General features: G+C 44.0%; 1 protein-coding gene across 2 annotated transcripts in view; it reads left to right on the top strand.

Annotated features, from left to right (window-relative positions):
• luzp2 (leucine zipper protein 2) overlaps positions 1-20,347 on the top strand; it is a 504,938-nt gene that overhangs the window by 283,895 nt on the left and 200,696 nt on the right. For both annotated transcript variants that reach the window (XM_086008131.1, XM_086008130.1), the window contains exons 6-7: positions 15,969-16,031; positions 16,143-16,205. In XM_086008131.1, the coding sequence (XP_085864257.1) occupies positions 15,969-16,031; positions 16,143-16,205 (126 nt within the window). The remainder of the gene's footprint in view (positions 1-15,968; positions 16,032-16,142; positions 16,206-20,347) is intronic.

Below are 20,347 nucleotides of genomic sequence, written 5' to 3'. Positions count from 1 at the left end.
ACGTCTACCGTTGCCGACGGTGGAAGAAGAAGACCTTGCAGTGGATCCAATGGAGTTATTCCACTCGACCATAGTCGAATGTTTCCCTGTGACGAATGCAAACATAGAAAAGGAAACACAGAATGACCCGACACTATCACGGGTCTATGATTTAACGGTGAAGGGATGGCCAGCACATGGCGAACCACTGCTGCCAGCATTCTAGCCGAGAAGAGAACAGCTGTCAGTGTGCAAAGGAACCTTGATGTGTTGATCCAGAGTAGTAATTCCACCTAAGTTGACGGATAGAGTGCTCAATGAGCTTCATGAGGGCCATCTGGTGGGGTAAAAATGAAGAGCTTAGCCAGACCATTTGTGTGGTGGCCGGGAATCGATAGAGAAATCGAAGAGATGACCAAGAGCTGTGCGGGATGCCAGAAGGTCCAAAACGCCCCACCACAAGCTCCTCTGCATCAATGGGAGTGGCCCTCATCTCCATGGCAAAGGGTGCACATTGATTTTGCTGGTCCCTTCATGGACTCGATGTTTTTAATTGTGGTGGATGCACATTCAAAGTGGCCAGAGGTAATAAAAATGTCCTCAACCACCACGGAAAAAACTATCACAGTTTTACGAACCATATTCGCCAGGAATGGGCTGCCTGAACAGATTTGCTCTGACAATGGACCACAGTTTGTGTCTGAAGAGTTCCGGAGGTTCTTAAAGAACAATGGTGTTAAGCATTACACATCTGCCCCATATCATCCAGCCACTAATGGATTGGCCGAGAGGTTTGTCCAAACATTCAAGAAGGCTATCAAGGCAATGTGTAATGAAGATATACCCCTACAACACAAGGTGGACAACTTCTTGTTTGCCTACCGGAATGCGACACATGTGGTTACCAACCAAACTCCAGCCATGATGTTCTTCAATCGAAGGCTGCGATGCCGCTTGGATTTGGTTAAGCCAAACGTCCGAAGAGATGTGGAGAACAGGCAGTTTCAAAATATGAATGAAAGGCCGACCAGGAGTTTTAAGATAGGTCAACCAGTTTTGGCCCGGGACTACCGCACTGAGAAATGGCAGCCAGGAACGATTTGTACACGACAAGGACCTTTCATGTATACCGTGGACGTTGGGGAGAGCATTGTAAGACGCCATGCTGACCAGATTCTAGAGTCACTGGAAAACGTCAACTCCACACCACGATCTGATACACCTGGTAATGAAATCGACGTTCCAATTGCAGCTACCGCAGAACCGGTAATATTGGAAGCAGATGAACCAAACAACGACATTGATTCCGACTCAACATTGCCAGAAGAACCTGATACCCCAAAGAGGCGTTATCCAGACAGAATCAGGAAGCCTCCTCAAAGACTGAACTTATAATTGCTTAAACTTAACCAATGTATCTAGCAACAGTAATTGTGATTGTAATTCGTTATCATTAGTTGTTAAATGAATGTTATGTACTGTTTATCTAAAAGGGGAGGAATTGTTGTGTATGTACCTTTAAGAGAATAACTGGTCTCAGACTGCAGTACCGGCAGTGACCACCCCTGTATAAAAGGCGCTAGAGAGCCCCTGTTGTTTAGTTTCGTTTATGCCTTTCACCAGTAAAGATCTGTTTGTTTTCTCTCCTGCTAGTCCGTGTCTCAATCATTCACGGACTTAACAACAACCAGAAAGGAAAAGTTCTCGCAGTGTCACAGCTATTTGGATCAATGGTGCAGAACCTATTGACTTGGCACAGTTATCTTCTGGTTCAAAATGTGGCAACATATATTCTTGTAGAAGAAGATAGCTATAAAATTATATACTGTAGTACTGGAGAGCACAGAGACAAATGTGCAGCCTTAATGTTGGGTGGAACTTGTGCCCAAAATTCAGATCTGCACAGCAATTACCTGATTAGTATACATTATTCACCAATTAAGCTCTTGCATATTCTATTAACACCAACTGGAAATGCAGACTGGTGATGGCACGGTGCATGTTATGAGCATAGATTAGGAGAGTTCAGTAGTCTCGCTTGATTACCAGCAGTCAAACTACTTCTACTGTGCTGGTGTTCTATCTTTCAAAAACTGCCACAGATGTTATTGAATTTTTACACAAGATCACAATAAATTATGGGCTGGATACATACAGGCAGTAGTGGCAGAGAGAAAAGACAAATGGGAACACGGAGGCTGACTGCCAGATCCCTGCCGCACAGAGCACCGCCTGGGATTTTTCTCTTCCCCCCACTCCTCCCACCAGGAAACCTGGCTGCCTGAACCTTGACTACCCCATTGCATTGAAATGATGGCAGGAGCGGGGCCCAGGAAAACGGACAATTTTCCTGCCTCCCATCTCAAGAACCAGCAACTCCAGCTACTGGCAGGAGAGTGGTGGTGGTATATCATGGGGCAGTGGAAAGCCCATTGAAGGCCCTTTTGGAGGGAAAGGGTCTTGAAGTGGCCACCTCTCCTTCTTCTCTGCCCCAAATTACTCATCCCTTAGGAAGGATGTCAAGGCTTTAGAGAGGATGCAGAAGAGATTCACTAGAATGGTACCAAGGATGAGGGATTCAGTGGAGTGACTGGAGAAGCTGGGTTTGTTCTGCTTAGAGCAGAGAAAGTTAAGAGAAGATTTGATAAAAGTGTTCAAAATTATGAATAGTTTTGATAGAGTAAATAAGGAGAAACTGTTTCCAGTGGCACATGGGTTGGTAACCAGTGGACACAGATTTAAGGTGATTGGCAAAAGAACCAGAGATGTCATGAGGAAACATTTTTTACGCAGCGAGTTGTTGTGATCTGGAATGCACTGCCTGAAAGGGTGGTGGAAGCAGATTCAACAGTAGCATTCAAAAGGGAATTGGATAAATACTCAAAGGGGAAAAGAAATACAGGACGATGGGGAAAGAGCAGGGGAGTGGGACTAATTGGATAGCTCTACCAAAGAGCCAGCACAGCCATGATGGGCCAAATGGCCTTATTCTATGCTGTATCATTCTATGATTCTATGAAAGGGTGTCAGTGTTGGAACTTGATGCCACAACACAGCACTTCTGTACCAGAGTTTGAAAGATCCAAGCTTTACAAAAATGATCCAGAGAGGCTCGCAATGGTCACACACAAATGCCTACAGATGAGGAGGATCATTCAGCCCCTCTTCTACAGAAACCTATGCTCCCACATTACAGCATCCACTTGCATTTTGAATGACTTCAAGAGCTTTTGTCTCTACTACCCTACCTGTAAAACCATTCCAGGTATTAATCATTCTTTGTGTGAATAAGTGCTTCCTGTCAACAGTCCTGAACTTATCTCTTAGCAGTTTGTACCTCAGTTCCCTTGTCCTGCAGTCATGATTTAACTTGAAATAGTGCTCAGGATTAACCTTTTGCTATTTCACATAATATCTTATATATCTCCATAAGATCCCCTGTCATTCATCTCCTTTCGATGCTGAGGAGTTCAATTTTTTCAAACCATTGACCTAATCTACCAGTGTCACTCCAAACACAGATATTAAAATGGTAATACGCTTTCAAAGCTACTGCTTCTCACATATTACTTATTTAGCTGTTGGCCGGAATTTTTCCACTTCTTTTGCAAACACTGAACAGATCAGGCAGCATCAGTGGAGAGAACGGACAAGATGTTTTGGGTATAGACCTTCCCTCAGAGCTGGAGGAAGGGGCCATACCCAAAGCGTCTTGTCTGTTCTCTCCATTGATCCTGCCTGACCTGCTGTTTCCAGTGTTTTCTGTTTATGTTTCAGATGTCCAGCAACTGCAGTATTTTGCTTTTCTTTCCCCTTTCTGCGCTCGCCAGCCCATGGTTTTCCACAATTTAACGGGTGTTTTGTCCTATAAATTGATCTCCATTTACATGGTCTTGATCTTCAAACCAGCAATCAGTCTCTCATCCTGATAATAAATGATACATTTCAAATTAGTTAGTGTGGAAGTTTTAAACGCACTGGCATTTACACCTTAGTCATGTGCATTGCTTAGCGGTGTCAGAGTTAAAGGAAGCTTTCTTTACTGACTATTTTTCCACTCCCTCATCCATTATCGCCATGCATTTCATCAGCTTTTGATGCATCAGTTATCATAAGTGGCTACAAATCCTCACTACCTCACTTTCCTCTCTGCCAGCTTTCAATGTATTGAAATTAATTTGAAAGTATACCCTTTAGTGAGGGCCTAATCATTTTAGTTTTGCACTTGCCTCTTACATTACGTATATAAACTAATATTTCTAGTGATTTGTAACATCAAAATACAACCTACTATATTTTTATATTAATTGGCAGATGTACTTGGCATTAATGGCTCATTTCAGAAATGTTAAATGTTAAAATTAAAAAAAAAAAATTTCTGGAGAGCCAAAAAGATCTATAACAACATTCTTGTTAGCAATCATAACTAAAGGACTGAATAACTGTTACATCTCATGAAAATTTCAGGATATTTATTGGAACTGTAGGGTATAGTTTTGGCAAAATGTTAAGCTGTTTCTCTCTTCACCCAAGCTTTATTGATGCGTTACATAAATTATCAGATCCAGATGGGCAAGCTAATCAAATATGCGCTGACTATTCTTCTTCAAATCAACTCTTGAGCACCTCTTTATTACCAAACTTATCATGAGCCAGATGGCCACCAGCCAACTGAACATAACTAATTATTCAGAATTACATCATAATAACTGTATTCAACTAGCCTTGAAAATTCCTGTGACATATACGTAGCTAGAGGAATGGTGCAAGGGGGAGGGATTCAAATTCCTGGGACATTGGAACCGGTTCTGGGAGAGGTGGGACCAGTACAAACTGGATGGATTGCACCTGGGCAGGACCGGGACCGATGTCCTAGGGGGGAGTGTTTGCTCATGTTGTGGGGGAGGGTTTAAAATAAAATGGCAGGGGGTTGTGAACCTGTGCAGGGAGACAGAGGAAAGGGAAACAAGGATAGAAGCAAAAGACAGGAAGGAGAAAAGCAAAAGGGGCAGTCAAAGAAATCAAGGGTTTAAATCAAACATGGCCACAGTAAATAATAATTCTAAAAGGTCTAAGAGTGTTAAAAAAACAAGCCTGAAGGCTTTGTGTCTTAATGCGAGGAAAATTCATAATAAGGTGGATGAATTAGCTGCGCAAATAGATGTAAATGGATATGATATGATTGGGATTACGGAAACATGGCTCCAGGGTGACCAAGGCTGGGAACTCAATATCCAGGTGTATTCAATATTCAGGAAAGACAGGCAAAAAGGAAAAGGAGGTGGGGTAGCATTGCTGGTTAAAGAGGAGATTAACACAATTGTAAGGAAGGATATTAGCTCTGATGATGTGGAATCTGTATGGGTAGAGCTGAGAAATACCAAGGGGCAGAAAACATTAATGGGAGTTGTATACAGACCCCCAAACAGTAATGTGGAGGTTGGTGATGGCATTAAACGGGAAATAGAGACGCGTGCAATAAGGGCACAGCAGTTATCATGGGTGACTTTAATCTACATATAGATTGGGCTAACCAAATTAGTAACAATACTGTGGAGGAGGAATTCCTGGAGTGTATACGGGATGATTTCTTGGATCAATATGTCGAGGAACCAACTAGAGATCGGGCCATCTTCGACTGGGTATTAAGTAATGAGAAAGGAATAATTAGCAATCTTGTTGTGCGAGGCCCCTTGGGGCAGAGCGATCAAAATATGATAGAATTCTTCATTAAGATGGAGAGTGAAGTAGTTGACTCAATGACTAGGGTCCTGAATTTAAATAAAGGAAACTACGATGGTATGAGGCGCGAGTTGGGTAGGATTGATTGGGGAAGGTTACTCAAAGGGTTGACGGTGGATAGGCAATGGCAAACATTTAAAGATCGCATGGATGAACTACAGAATTTGTTCATCCCAGTTTGGCATAAAAATAAAACAAAGAAGGTGACTCAACCATGGCTAACAAGGGAAATTAGGGCTAGCATAAGATCCAAGGAGAGGACATATAATTTGGCCAGAAAAAGCAGTAAACCTGAGGATTGGGAGCAGTTTAGGATTCAGCAAAGGAGGACAAAGGGATTAATTAAGAGGGGGGAAATAGAGTATGAGAGTAAGCTTACAGAGAACATAAAAACTGACTGTAAAAGCTTCTATAGATATGTGAAGGGAAAAAGATTGGTGAAGTCAAGTGTAGATTCCTTGCAGTCAGAATCAGGGGAATTTATAATGGGGAACAAAGAAAAGGCTGACCAATTAAATACATACTTTGGTTCTGTCTTCACAAAGGAGGACACAAATATCCTTCCAGAGATGTCGGGGAACATAGGGCCTAATGACAGGGAGGAACTGAATGAAATCAGTATTTGTAGGGAAATAGGCCTAGAAATTCAGTATAGCCACGTTTGGGGCGCTACAGCCGGGCGGCCGCTAAAGTTTGCGCCCGGCGCAACTTCGCGCCACCTTCGCCGATATTCAGTGGCATCGCCCCAAGAGGTTGCTGCTGCGCTAAAGCAGGCGATGCACGACTATCATTAGGCGCTAAGCTGGCGATCCGGGGCGCTAACACCGAGGATGGGCGCAGCGCAGGTGCGGCGAGTTGCTCAATGAAGGCAGACACGCTGGCGCCGGTCAGCTCTTAAAGGGAAAGGTCGACTTGTTTGGCTGCCATGCCCTGCACACTGCAGCCCTGAAGCAAGGCCTGACCATTGCTGGTTCATCAGTTCTACGCCCTCAACCATGGGGAAGCCCGCTATTCTTCCAAAGCCGATTGCACACTCTTGCTACTTGTCCAGGGTCATGGGGAAGGAGATGTACTGACGTCTCCTTCTGAAAAGGGCATTCTTCACCTGGCGGATGCAGCAATGTACCGCGAACTGGGAGATGTTGGCAATGTCCTCAGTAGCGGATTGGAAGGAGCCAGTGGCATCGAAGTTGAGAGCCACCGTCACCTTCACTGCCACTGACAGAGACGTCCTGCTCCTCAGCTGTGGCTGCAGATCTCTGCGAAGCAGGTGGCAGATCTCAGTGACCACCTCCCTTCTGAATCGCATCCTCCGAACACACTGCTCCTCAGACATGTTCAGATATGAGAACTGCTGGCGGTATACCCTGGGTGGGTAAGGCCTCCTGTGCCGACGCCTGTTGGCCAATCTCCGTCTGGCCATGACTGGCACTCTCTCACGGCGTCTCTGATCCCTTTGAATGCAATGCAGAAAGCCAACGTTTCCACTCATTGCAGCCCCCATTATATGTGGCGACTCAAGGCTATGGCACTGAAAGTGAAATCCAAGTGCAAAGCTCTGGCCTGAAGCCACAAGTACCTGTGCAAGCGCTGAGTCAAAGCAGAAAGCTCTCTGCCTTTGTCTCTCTCCAAATATCCGTCTCTCACACAGAGGGATTGGCACAAAATGGCTGCCACTTATACTGCAGGAGGAGTCCCCTTTAAATAGCACCCCCCGCGCCCCGCAGCGACTGGGAACCATTCCCCTCTACCAGTCGCTGGGGGCACCAGGCGCAAAGAAGGGTGGCGCCACTGAATTTCCGTTTCGGGGCGCACCAAGGGCGTTGCACGATGAAATGACGTCAGAATCTGCGCGCGCAGCTGAGCGCGCGCAAAGGCTTTGCGCCGCCGCTAAATCTTTACTGAAGTTGGGGAGAGGCGCAGATCGCGCTGCGCCCGGCCGCTAGCCGCCTAGCGCCCCACATCTCCTCCTCCTAAGGCGCTAGCGGCTGGCGCAAACAACTGAATTTCTAGGCCATAGTGTTAAGGAACTTGACAGGATTGAAGGCCGATAAATCCCCAGGGCCTGATAATCTACATCCTAGGGTACTTAAGGAAGTAGCCCTAGAAATAGTAGATGCATTGCTGGTCATCTTCCAAAATTCTATAGACTCTGGAACAGTTCCCATGGGTTGGCGGGTAGCTAATGTTACCCCACTATTCAAAAAAGGTGGTAGAGGGAAAACGGGGGATTATTGACTGGTAAGCCTGACATCGGTAATGGGGAAAATGCTAGAGTCCATTATAGAAGATGTAATAGCAGAGCACTTGGAAAATAGTGACAGGATCAAACAAAGTCAACATGGATTTACAAAAGGTAAATCGTGCTTGACTAATCTACTGGAATTTTTTGAGGATGTAACTGGTAGAATAGATAAGGGATAACCAGTAGATGTGGTGTATTTGGACTTTCAGAAGGCTTTTGATAAGGTCCCGCATAAGAGATTAGCGTGTAAAGTTAAGTCACATGGGATTGGGGGCAAGGTACTGACTTAAATAGAGAACTGGTTGGCAGACAGGAAGCAAAGAGTTGGAATAAACGGGTCTTTTTCCGAATGGCAGGCAGTGATTAGTGGGGTACCGCAGGGATTGGTCCTTGGACCCCAGCTGTTCACAATATATATTAATGATCTAGACGAGGGAACTAGATGTAATATCTCCAAGTTTGCAGATGACACAAAGCTGGGTGGGCGTGTGTGCTGTGAGGAGGATGCAGAGAAACTCCAGTATGATTTGGACAGATTGGGTGATTTGGCAGTTGCATGGCAGGTGCAGTATAATGTGGATAAATGCGAGGTTATCCACTTTGGTGGCAAAAACAGGAAGGCAGATTATTATCTGAATGGCAATAGATTGGGTGAAGGGGAAGTGCAACGAGACCTGGGTGTCCTTGTGCACCTGTCACTGAAGGTAAGCATACAGGTGCAGCAGGTGGTTAAGAAGGCAAATGGTATTTTGGTCTTCGTAGCGAGAGGGTTCGAGTACAGAAACAAGAATGTCTTGCTGCAGTTGTACAGGGCCTTGGTGAGACCACACCTTGAGTATTGTGTGCAGTTTTGGAAGGATGTTCTTGCCATGGAGGGAGTGCAGATAAGATTCACCAGACTGATACCTGGGATGGCAGGAATGACGTATGAGGAGAGATTGGGTCGATTGGGCTTATACTTGCTGGAGTTTAGAAGAATGAGAGGGGATCTCATTGAAACTTATAAAATTCTAACAGGACTAGACAGACTAGATGCAGGAAGGATGTTCCCGATGGCGGGGGAGTCCAGAACCAGGGGTCACAGTCTAAGGATAGGGTGTAAGCCATTTAGAATAGGGATGAGGAGGAATTTCTTCACCCAGAGAGTGGTGAACCTATGGAATTTTCTACCACAGAAGGCAGTTGAGACCAATTCATTAAATATATTCAAGAATTAGTTAGATATATTTCTTAAGGCTAAAGGGATCAAGGGATATGGGGAGAAAGCAGGGACAGGGTACAGAGTTTGGATGATCAGCCATGATCTCATTGCATGGCGGAGTAGGCTCGAGGGGCTGAATGGCCTACTCCTGCTCCTATCTTCTATGTTTCTATGTTTCTATGATATCGGGACCTAAAGTATGCGCTGGGAACGTTTGTCGCTGACCCCGTGTACACGCCACTGTGGTTACATCTCAGGCACCGAGCAGAGATGGAGGTGGCATTGGGGAAATGGATCAGAGCAGCCAGATAGTTTTTCCACAGCAGCCCCGACCTACTGGCAAATTTTCAACACTCCTATTGGGTACCACAGTTCTTCAGGGGTTCGGGCCAAGACCTAGGCCTGGATCCCCAGGTGCCTGTTATAAATCTCATCATCAAGAAACTACTTATGAAATAACGCTGGACGGCCAGCTGGTGGCGCCGTCCAAGGAGTATAAATACTCGGGCGTCGGCCCCAGCTCTCCAGGGACATTTTGTAAGACAAGGAGCTAGTGAAATACAACTAGACTTCCATGTTCTGAAACAAGTTGATTAAAGCCTTGCTTTATGCTCAAACCAAGTGCGTAGTGAGTTTTATTACGTCAGTGCGTATAATTCCCTCCCTCAGCCATGCCCGCTACAATATCGGGGGCCATATTTGGAGTGGATCCCCCCAAAAAAGTGTCAGAACGCAGGCCAGCACCTGCCATATCCAAATCTTGGCCTAATTCCTCGGCATTGTACTTCACTCCTGGAGAACATAGAGCGGGCGTGTGCTGGAAAGGCCCATGAAAATTCAGGACCATGAAAAACATAAGTGAACAAATTACTAATAGCTAACTGGAAAGTAACATGCATTTTGTAGCAGAGCCACAAACTGCACACACGGGGACTGCAATTTCGCCAGCCGTGGCGAGTCCCGTGCAGCCGGAGCAGATGGCGGCCTCAAACTCCGCACTCGTCTTCATCCCGCCTCCTCCAAGTGATTTTGCCCTGATTGGGCTTGTTAAGCCCGCCCTGCAAGGTTCCCGGCCAATTAAAAGGAAGCGGGTCTGATGACGTCATCTGATGATGCATCATCAGCCGGTTTCCTTAATGGGGCCATGTCCACATTGATTTTGACATTTGTGCTGTCAGTGTTCTGAAGCATTGAGGTGCTGCAAACACTGATAAATATGGCACAAAGGTACATGGCTGCACCCAGGCTCTCCTATGACTCTCTCCATATGTTTATGGAGGGAGTCACAGCACACAGGGAGGTTCTCTTCGCTTCCAATGGGCAGAAAACACCTCCCCAGGAGACCAACGCAGCCTGGTTGCGCATTGCACAGGACGACACAAGCAGGGATGTCGTCAGGAGAACCAGGCTGCAGTGGAGCAAACCTTTCAATGATCTCAGTAAATCACGAAATGTTACTGTCAAGCCACACTCAACCTCATCCTGCAGTGCCACTCATCACATCCTCGTCACTCTGCCTTCCCTACCATATTCCTGCACATCTTTATTCATACCAACTTACCTTTCTCCTCCACCCATCCCTCTCTATCTACATTATCACTTCCCCATCTTACTAGCCCTCACACTCACCCTCATCCTACTGCAAGCATACCAACCAAGAACACACAAGGGTAGGCACTTGGGTAATTCAGCCAATATTCGTATGAAGTTTCTGGTAATGTGCTGTCAAACATTGAAATCTATATTTTCAACACTTTGCGTTCTTGGACAGATTTGTGTGCACGTTTGGAAGTGGCTTAATGAGTTGCAGTGAATGGTGAGACATAACATTACCCCCTGCAATGGTGATGAGTGTGAAAGGGCACTGTAGGGATGCTTTATCGTGTTGGTGTGGGGCGGTGCCAACCTGGTGCATCATGTGGCAGCCAAGGTGTACAGTGTTAAGTGAAGCAAATCTGGACATGGTGAGGCCATCCCTGGCCTCCTGGGCAGCAATGTGGTCAGGTGCTGATGCCCTGTGTCCAGTGCAGCATCAGTTGATTGCAGAGAAGGTTGGTGTGGATGTTAGTGCTGCTGGTGTGCCTGGTGCTGTTGGTGTTGGGGCTGATCGTGGTGGGATTCTGAGGACCAAGGTGAGATTTTTTCAAGGGCACCGATGCTGATGGAATAGATGGCAGGTGAGGTTGAGATGACAGAAGTAATCTGTCAATGTTGAGATAGGTTGTTCCAAGGAGGTGACAGTGGATAGAGAGATTACTCCAAACACTTCAAAATTGCATAAAGCTCAAAAGTGGGTTCCAAATCATTAATGCTCCAGCTTCTGACATTGGAAAGTGACCAGGTGTAAAATGGTAGCTTTTATACCACATTTGCAGCTGCCACCTATTCATAGCAATCCACAATCATTGAGAACCCGACATACTTACCTGACGTGATAGCCGCTCTCCGGAAACCTCGTTGAAAACCTGGTAAAACGGTAAGTACATGGAAAAATGGAGAGTTGTTCAGAACCCGACATACTTACCTGGCGTGATCCCCGAGCGATGGGAACCTCGTGGAATACTTGGGAAAATGCTTTGTACCTGGTAAAATGGTGATTAAATTGCTTTAAACACCCTCTTAACTAGCACAATTGCATGACCTGCCACTTAGTGCCAGGTTTGCAAAGCGCAGGCAGAGCCGGTACTGGGGAAACTCACAAGGAGGCGGGTTTAGAGCAGGATTCCGCCCCACTGTCAATCTTTTTGATTTTGACAGCGGACCCTCCTCCAAACCCATCCTCTGAGCGCCGGCAAAATTCAGCCAACAGAGTATGCCGATCCCAACTATTAGATGTGGTTGCATTCATAATTTATAGCCCTCATGGCAGCCTTTAATCCACTTGCGACTAGTGGCAATATTAGCCAACATTCCCTTAAATTCTATGGGATATGCCAGTTAAGGATATGAACATAGCCAAGACCAGTACAGTAAAACACGCAGGAGTCTGATCATTGCTTTTGCAGAGGATCCTATTTAACCATGTCTGAAATGTCTGAAGCAAGCTAGCTGAATGGTCTAGGCTGACTGTCCAGTGCATTACTGAGGGAGCTCTGCTTGATTGGAAATGATATCCTTATGATTATACATTAAATGGAGATCTCGCCCACCTGCTTAAGAGTAAATGTGAGATCGTGTGGCTCTAGTGGAAGCAGAGCAGGGAGGCCTCACATCCAATGAACAAAATACAGGCTCTCATCAGGAGCATATATCGGGAATTTGGGCACACACCACCCTGATTTCCTGTTCTTTAAGGGACAGAAATACATAACGGGAACATGCCCAAATTCCTGATATGCATTTCCAGTGAGTGAAACTGCAAGTCGGAAACACACATTCGGAAAATTACCCCTACAGTGTCAAAAAAAAGATTTTTGATTAACCTGATTTGTGCGTAGGTGAGAGTGAGAGCCATTTCCACTTCCCGTTTAAGGCCAATTACAGTTTGTTGCCACTTCTTGAGGATCAATTCATATTATACTACATTCTTTCATTATTAAGCGTACCTAAAGCAGTCGTTTATAATGCTAAATAGATTCACAGTCAGGAATCAATCAAGACTGGAAGCTTCAGATGTTAGTCATAGATAAGTTTTGGCAAACTAAAAAAATTCCTTGCTTATAAGTAAAATCATTATTAACTCTATAAGGTTTTACCCTCCACTTTCCTACTGTATTTAATCATTTTTAGTACTGTATGTTGATTTTTTTTGCACTCCATTGACCAGCTCTTCATTTAAACACTTTTTACTCCCTCTTTGGTTTTAGTTTCTTTTAGTTATAGTTTTACTTTCCCAAATAATTGATATTAAAGTTAATGAACACAAATCCTAAAGTTGTTCTCCTGGATTGACTTTTGACTACATTGTGAAATTCTTTAAAACATTTTCACAATATTATTGAAATGCACTTCCCCAGTGAAAGTGTTTTCCTTCAATGATGTTTGCTTGGAAAGAGTTCAAAGTAGTTACTAATAAAATGCTTCACTTCAGTAAGTGATTTGGTTAACGAATGTAATTCAATAAAATCAAGACTGACTCCTCAAGTAAATGGACTTCACTTATATTTGAAGTTTGATCAACCAACTAGTTAGCAGTCCTGAGTGTTTAGAGAAGTCCATAGCCTAGAAACATAAGAACTTAAGAAATAGGAGCAGGAGTAGGCCCATTTGGCCCCTTGAGCCTGCTCCACCATTCAATAAGATCATGGCTGATCTTCTACCTCAACTCCACTTTCCTGCACTATCCCCATATCCCTTGATTCCCTTAATATCCAAAAATCTATCAATCTCTGTCTTGAATATATTCAACGACTGAGCCTCCACAGCCCTCTGGGGTAGAGAATTCCAAAGATTCACCACCCTCTGAGTGAAGAAATTTCCCCTCATCTCAGTCCTAAATGGCCGACCCCTTATTCTGGGACTGTGACCCCTGGTTCTAGACTCTCCAGCCAGGGGAAACATCTACCCTGTCAAGCGCTGTAAGAAGTTCGATGTTTCAATTAGATCACCTCTCATTCTTCTAAACTCTAGAGAATCTAGGCCTAGTCTACTCAATCTCTCCTCATAGGACAATCCCCCCATCCCAGGAACCAGTCTGGTGAACCTTCGTTGCACTTCCTCTATGGCAAGTATTTCCTTCCTTAGGTAAAGAGACCAAAACTGTACACAATACTCCAGGTGTGGTCTCACCAGGGCCCTGTATAATTGCAGTAAGATGTCTTTACTCTTATACTCAAATCCTCTTGTAATAAAGGCCAACACACCATTTGCTTTCCTAATTGCTTGCTATACCTGCATGTTAACTTTCAGTGATTCGTTTAGAAGGACACCCAGGTCCCTCTGAACACCAACATTTCCCAATCTCTCACCATTTAAAAAAATACTCTGCTTTTCTATTTTTCCTACCAAAGTGGATAACTTCACATTTCTCCACATTATATTCCATTTGCCATGTTCTTGCCCACTCACTTAGCTTGTCCCTATCCCCTTGAAGCCTCCTTGCATCCTCCTCACAACTTACATTCCCACCCAGCTTTGTAACGTCAGCAAACTTGGATATATTACATTTGGTCCCCTCATCCAAATCATTGATATCGATTGTGAATAGCTGAGGCCCAAGCACTGATCCTTGCAGTACCCCACTAGTTACAGCCTGCCAACCTGAAAATGACCCATTTATTCCTACTCTCTGTTTTCTGTCTGTTAACCAATCCTCAATCCATGCTAGTATATTACCCCCAATCCCATGAGCCCTAATTTTGTTTAATAACCTCTTGTGTGGCACCTTATCAAATGCCTTATGAAAATCCAAATACACCACATCCACTGGTTCCCCCTTATCTATTCAGCTAGTTACAACCTCAAAAAACTCTTAACAGATTCACCAAACATGATTTCCCTTTCATAAATCCGTGTTGAATCTGCCCAATCCTATTATTATTTTCTAAGTGCCCTGTTACCACATCCTTAATAGTAGATTCTAGCATTTTCGCTACTACTGATGTCAGGCTAACTGGTCTGTAATTCCCCATTTTCTCTCTCCCTCCTTTCTTAAATAGTGGGGTTACATTTACTGCCTTCCAATCGGCGGGAACCTTTCTAGAATCTATGGAATTTTGGAAAATGACAACCAATGCATCCACTATCTCTATAGCCACCTCTTTCAAAACCCTAGGATGTAGGCCATCAGGTCCAGGGGATTTATCAGCTTTCAGTCCCATTAATTTCTCCAGTACTATTTTTTACCAATACGCTAATCTTCATTGCCAATATATGGTTTCCTTATTCTCACAATGTTTTTGATGGCAGAATGAAACAATCATCAGAATAAAAAAATTGTTTTTGCATCATTTAAAGTGCATAAATTTTGCTCTTCAAAGTCATCCTGTCATGAAGAAACATCACCTCAAGGGTAGATTTACTGCTGGAACAAATTATGAGGCTGCAAAGTATAAACCAGTTGGATATTTCTTCTGGAATCAGGCTTTTTGTTACCATAGTAACATTGTCATAAGCACACTTGCAAAAATAGCAAAATGATTATGCATAAAAAAAGGGTATGCAAAATAGCAGAGGAGGTGCCTTTGATGTAATGTAATCACGGCCTCTCCACTGATTTCAGATTGAAATCCTGGACTGCACCAGGAGGAGCCAGATTAAATAAGAAAGTGGAAAATGTGGCTAAACATACATAAACAGTAGTCACATCATCGTGTGAAGAATTTTGAATTGAGTTAAAGTCATTCAGTATGGACTTCTCTTCCTATCGTAGAGACTCCCTAATGATCCTGCTCCACTGCACAAAGCAAATCAAAATGGTTGATTCTTTTCCCTAGTTAGTTTAAATTTGTAATAGTGTTGGAATCCATATCATTGGGAAGCTAAGCATTTTGTTTTGGCAGTGCCATTAAAGGTGAACTATTCAAAATCAATGGTCTCTTTAGTATGGTGAGGACATGGTGGATTTAGGAATACTTAAAAGAGGTGTGTATCGACTATAATCAGCTAGCAAAGACACATTCAGGGTAATCTATCAGATTAATAAAACATAGCTCTTTCTAACAGAAAAGAAAAAGATGCAGATTGACTTTTTTTTAAACTTTAAAAGAAAATCTTAATGAAATAGCCATAAAGCTTCTGCCTCATTTGTAAAATACAGAATAAATAACATAAGCTTCGCAAAGGAATGGTGAAATATTTATCCTGCTTGCATGCTTCAATAATTTAAGACATTTTAAATAATGAAGTCATTCTCTTACACAGAATAAAAGCCTGAAAAACAAACTTCTGTCTGGAAGCAAGCAGTGTGGCATTCGTGCAGAAGAGGTACGTTTAATTTGTAATGATTTGGTGGGCACACTTGAGTAAGCTAAAAGTATCTTTAGACATTTAAATTAGTGCTGATATTTTCCACCCCTTCTTATCTTGCTTCTGCAGTCCAAAAGAATCCAGTCACAGCTTAAGGAGCTACGCTATGGGAAGAAGGATTTGATTTTTAAGGTGAGACTACAATTATTCGAGTCGGCATGATTTACATAGGTAATGTGCAACACTGTGATAAGACCTCTTGATGTTGTTTTCACTTCTGAGAAGACGCTGACACTGCTGGATTCAACGTTTTTTTCCAAGCAAAATAGCAGATGAAAGCTTATAAGTGACAGTGGCAAAACTAGACCTGATCATTAAGAAACACAGTCATTTATTTCTGGGGAGGTTTATTTTCGGTTGTCAACATCCAAGGCAGCTGATTATTTTAAATTGAACTTTCTTTATATAAAACAGTTAAATTAAAAAAAATTAACTAAAGTTAGATCGTTGTAAATTTTGTGGGCACAACTCTGAATAATTTTGAAGGAACTTGAACTACTTAATACTAGGAAATGCACCAGAACAGAAGTACAAATATAATGTTGGAAAAGCAAATATTTAGTGCAGTTGTATTCTAATAGAGTAAGGGAATCTATCGCCTTGGAGTTTTCAGTATTCAGATGTAAGCAATGTTCCCTGTGAGCTGTGCTTTGTTCTGCACAGCCTGTTTCTTTTACTGTGCATAGAAACATAGGAAAATAGGAGCAGGAGTAGGCCATTCAGCCCATTGAGCCTGCTCCGCCATTCAATATGATCATGGCTGATCCTTTATCTCAATACTATATTACCGCTCTCTCCCCATACCCCTTGATGCCTTTAGTGTCTAGAAATCTATCTATCTCCTTCTTAAAAATATTCAGTAACTTGCAGGGCAGGATTTTCATTGGGCCGCGGAGGCGGGATTGGAGGCGTGTGGGGGGTTAAAATCCCGAAATAGGGGGGCACAAACCCATCCTGCCCCCAACACGCCTCCATGCCAGTTTCAAAAGAGGTGGGTACCCGCCCCGCACTAAGACCCACCTCCCCGAGGCAGGAAGGGGATTAGTGCCAATTAACTGCCTGTTAACAGGTAGTTAACAGGCAGTTTTTAGCCTAATCCCTATTTTTAATGTTGAAGTGTGGAATTCCCGACGGCTCCAAACCACGCCAAGTTAGAGGAGGCGGTCCGTCGGGATGAAGGGCTTGGCGGAGTCGAGATGTTCGGTGTTCAGGTGAGTGATGGGTGCATGAGTGCAAAGGTAAGTGTGTTTGGTGTGTGTAAAGTGTTTAAAGAAGTTTTACACACCTTTACTTACCTTTACAGCCTTCCTTCCTTCAGGTCTCGGGAGTCCCTCATCTCACCGGCACAGAAAGCAGAATGGCCGCGAGCTGTCAAAAATTGCAGCATTCAGCTTTCTGTTCCAGGGAGATCTCTAAATCATCCTGAGAGGAAGGAATTAACTTAGAATACAGATTGTCAGTGTTTGACAGCTTCAAACAGCTGTGAAACGCTGATATTTCATCTGTCAAAAGGTCTTGACAGGTGAAATATCAATCTGTGAAGTCACCTGCTGCCGGTTGGCCCTTAATTGGCCTGCTGAGCCCGCTGGGCGGGCTCAACAAGGTCAATCAAGTCAAAATCACGTGGGTTGGCTAGAACTCGATGGAGGCGGGACTACAACCCCGAAAGTTGTAGTCCCGCCTCCTACCCGACTCCTCAATGAAAATCCAGCCCTTGGCCTCCACAGCCTTCTGTGGTAGAGAATTCCACAGGTTCACCACCCTCTGGGTGAAGAAATTTCTCCTCACCTCAGTCCTAAATGTCCTACCCCGTATCCTGAGACTGTGACCCCTCATTCTAGACACCCCCCCAGCCAGAGGAAACATCCTCCCTGCATCCAGTCTGTCTAGCCCTGTCAGAATTTTATATGTTTCAATGAGATCCCCTCTCATTCTTCATGCGCGGTACTTACAATGGAAAAGCCAATGAGCGGCCTGTGCGGGACCTTTCCCAGTGCTGCGTGACAGTGCGGCTTAGAGGCAACATTGGATGTAAGGGGTCTATCTTTTAGTACTATCCCAAGGTGTTGTATGCAAACATACACAGGAGCTTAATTGTATTGGATTCGAAATGCTAATGACGGTAAAAAATTGGCAGCAGCAGTATTACGTCAGGATTTTTGGTAAAATGTTGCTGCCTGACCTGCTGAATATTTCCAGAATTTTCTGTTTTTATTTTAGATTTCCAGAAATCTGCTGTTCTTAGCTTCTGTTTTGATAAAAATATTATTTGTTTGTTGGTTTTCTCACAATGTAGGACATTTTAAAATAAGTCCCGCTGCAATCATGTTTCAGTTTTTTGTTGTTGTCTAAATTGATCCTTGGAGGGATGGTAGGTAAAAATGTTATGGGGAAATCAGGAAATGGCAATTGTGTAAAAGGGATTTTTGAGCTCAGTTTCACAAATGAAGACTGTAGAAGTTCCAGGCACAGTCAAATTGGCACATGAATGTATGACATACATGGAGCTCAGGAAAGCAGATGTCATGAAGAAACTCAAGAAAATTAATGTCAACGGGACACGAAGACCAGATGGGATACACCTTCGAATCCTTCAGGAAGTTAGGAAAAATTTGGCACGGTTCTAGCTAATATGTCTAGGAGATCCATATCTAAATGACTTGTACTCAAGGGCTGTAGTGTGATACATTTTACCCCAGTGGTCAAAAGAGGAGTAAAAAACAACTGAATATCTATAGACCAGTTACCTGAAAATCTACTGTGAGGAAAATGTCAAAAGGCATTTAAAAAAATGTCACCAACATTCATTTAGAGGAGAATTGGGTCGTGCAATGGGTTAGACTCTAGCTTTATGACTTTAAAAATCTAGTCTCGACTGATGTGATAAATGTTATTTCTACTTTAATTAACTTTAAGTTATCTCAATCCAGTTATTAGTGGGCATGGGCCACAAAAGTGCTTTAAATTCAGAGATGAATGAAACATCACTTGGACAGGCATAAGGGTGGTTGATGTGGGACATGGAAAAACTGCCACACCATTGCAATATGGATGTTCCTGTTGTGGGTGATGTACGTTCTTGGGGCAGAGTATAGTGAGATTTACTTTGCAACTAGCTGTGCTAAGCCTGATCTGATGGTACTTCACACTGACACTGGGTGCCTGAAATAGAAAGTGAAAAGTGTTCCATTCCTTGGCACTAACATCCCTTACCTCGATGAGAACTCTAAGAAATTGCTCGTTCAATAAGCACAGAGGTCTATTATCAAATCAAATCAATCAAATCAACTTTTATTGTCATTGTTAGTGCACAAGTGCAGTACAACGAAATGTAGGCTTGCGGCTCCCGAGAGTGTACATTTAGATTAAGACATTTAAACATTCAGCATACATTTGGCTTGTAATACATTAACATAAGCATAACCATAATAAAGTGCATTGGCAGATGAGCAGGCTTTAGAGTTTATTTGTGGAGTTCAGTAGGATGACAGCCCTGGGAAAGAAGCTGTTCGTAAATCTGGTCGTACGGGTGCGAATGCATCTGTAGCGTCTCCCAGATGGCAGGAGGGCGAACAGACTGTGGCTGGGGTGGGTAGGGTCTTTGATGATGGACCGTGACCTCCGTAAAGAGCGTTTCTGGTATATGTGCTCTATGGTCGGTAGCCGGGTGCCGGTAATGCGTTGGGCAGTTTTGACTACCCACTGCAGGGCTTTCCGGTCATAGTAGCTACAGCTGCCATACCATACTGTGATACAGTTTGTCAGGATGCTCTCTATTGTGCAGCGGTAAAATTTAGAGAGGATCAGGGGTGACAGGTTACATCCCTTCAGCCTCCTTAGGAAATATAGGCGCTGCTGGGCCTTCTTCACCAGAGAGGAGGTATTGAGGGACCAGGCGAGGTCTTCCGTGATGTGGACTCCGAGGAACTTAAAGCTGTCCACCCTTTCCACCACAGCCCCATTGATGTGGATGGGGGTGTGACTTCCGCCTTTAGACTTCCTGAAGTCCACAATGATTTCTTTGGTTTTCTTGATGTTCAGGGCCAGGTTGTTATCGGCGCACCACTTCACGAGATGCTGGACCTCCTCCCTGTAGGCTGACTCATCGTTGTTGGTGATCTGGCCTACTACCGTGGTATCATCCACAAACTTGATGATGGTGTTGGAACCATGAACAGCCACACAGTCGTGGGTGAAGAGGGAGTAGAGGAGGGGGCTCAGCACACATCCTTGTGGGGCCCCTGTGTTCAGGGTCAGAGGGGGGAGGTGTGGTT

The sequence above is a fragment of the Somniosus microcephalus genome, chromosome 15, assembly GCF_052327205.1.
Source record: "Somniosus microcephalus isolate GS21.2 chromosome 15, FLI_Smic_1.0, whole genome shotgun sequence".
NCBI classification, from domain to species: domain Eukaryota; kingdom Metazoa; phylum Chordata; class Chondrichthyes; order Squaliformes; family Somniosidae; genus Somniosus; species Somniosus microcephalus.
The sequence above is the reverse complement of the archived record's forward strand: the minus strand, read 5'-3'. Positions and strand labels throughout refer to the sequence as shown.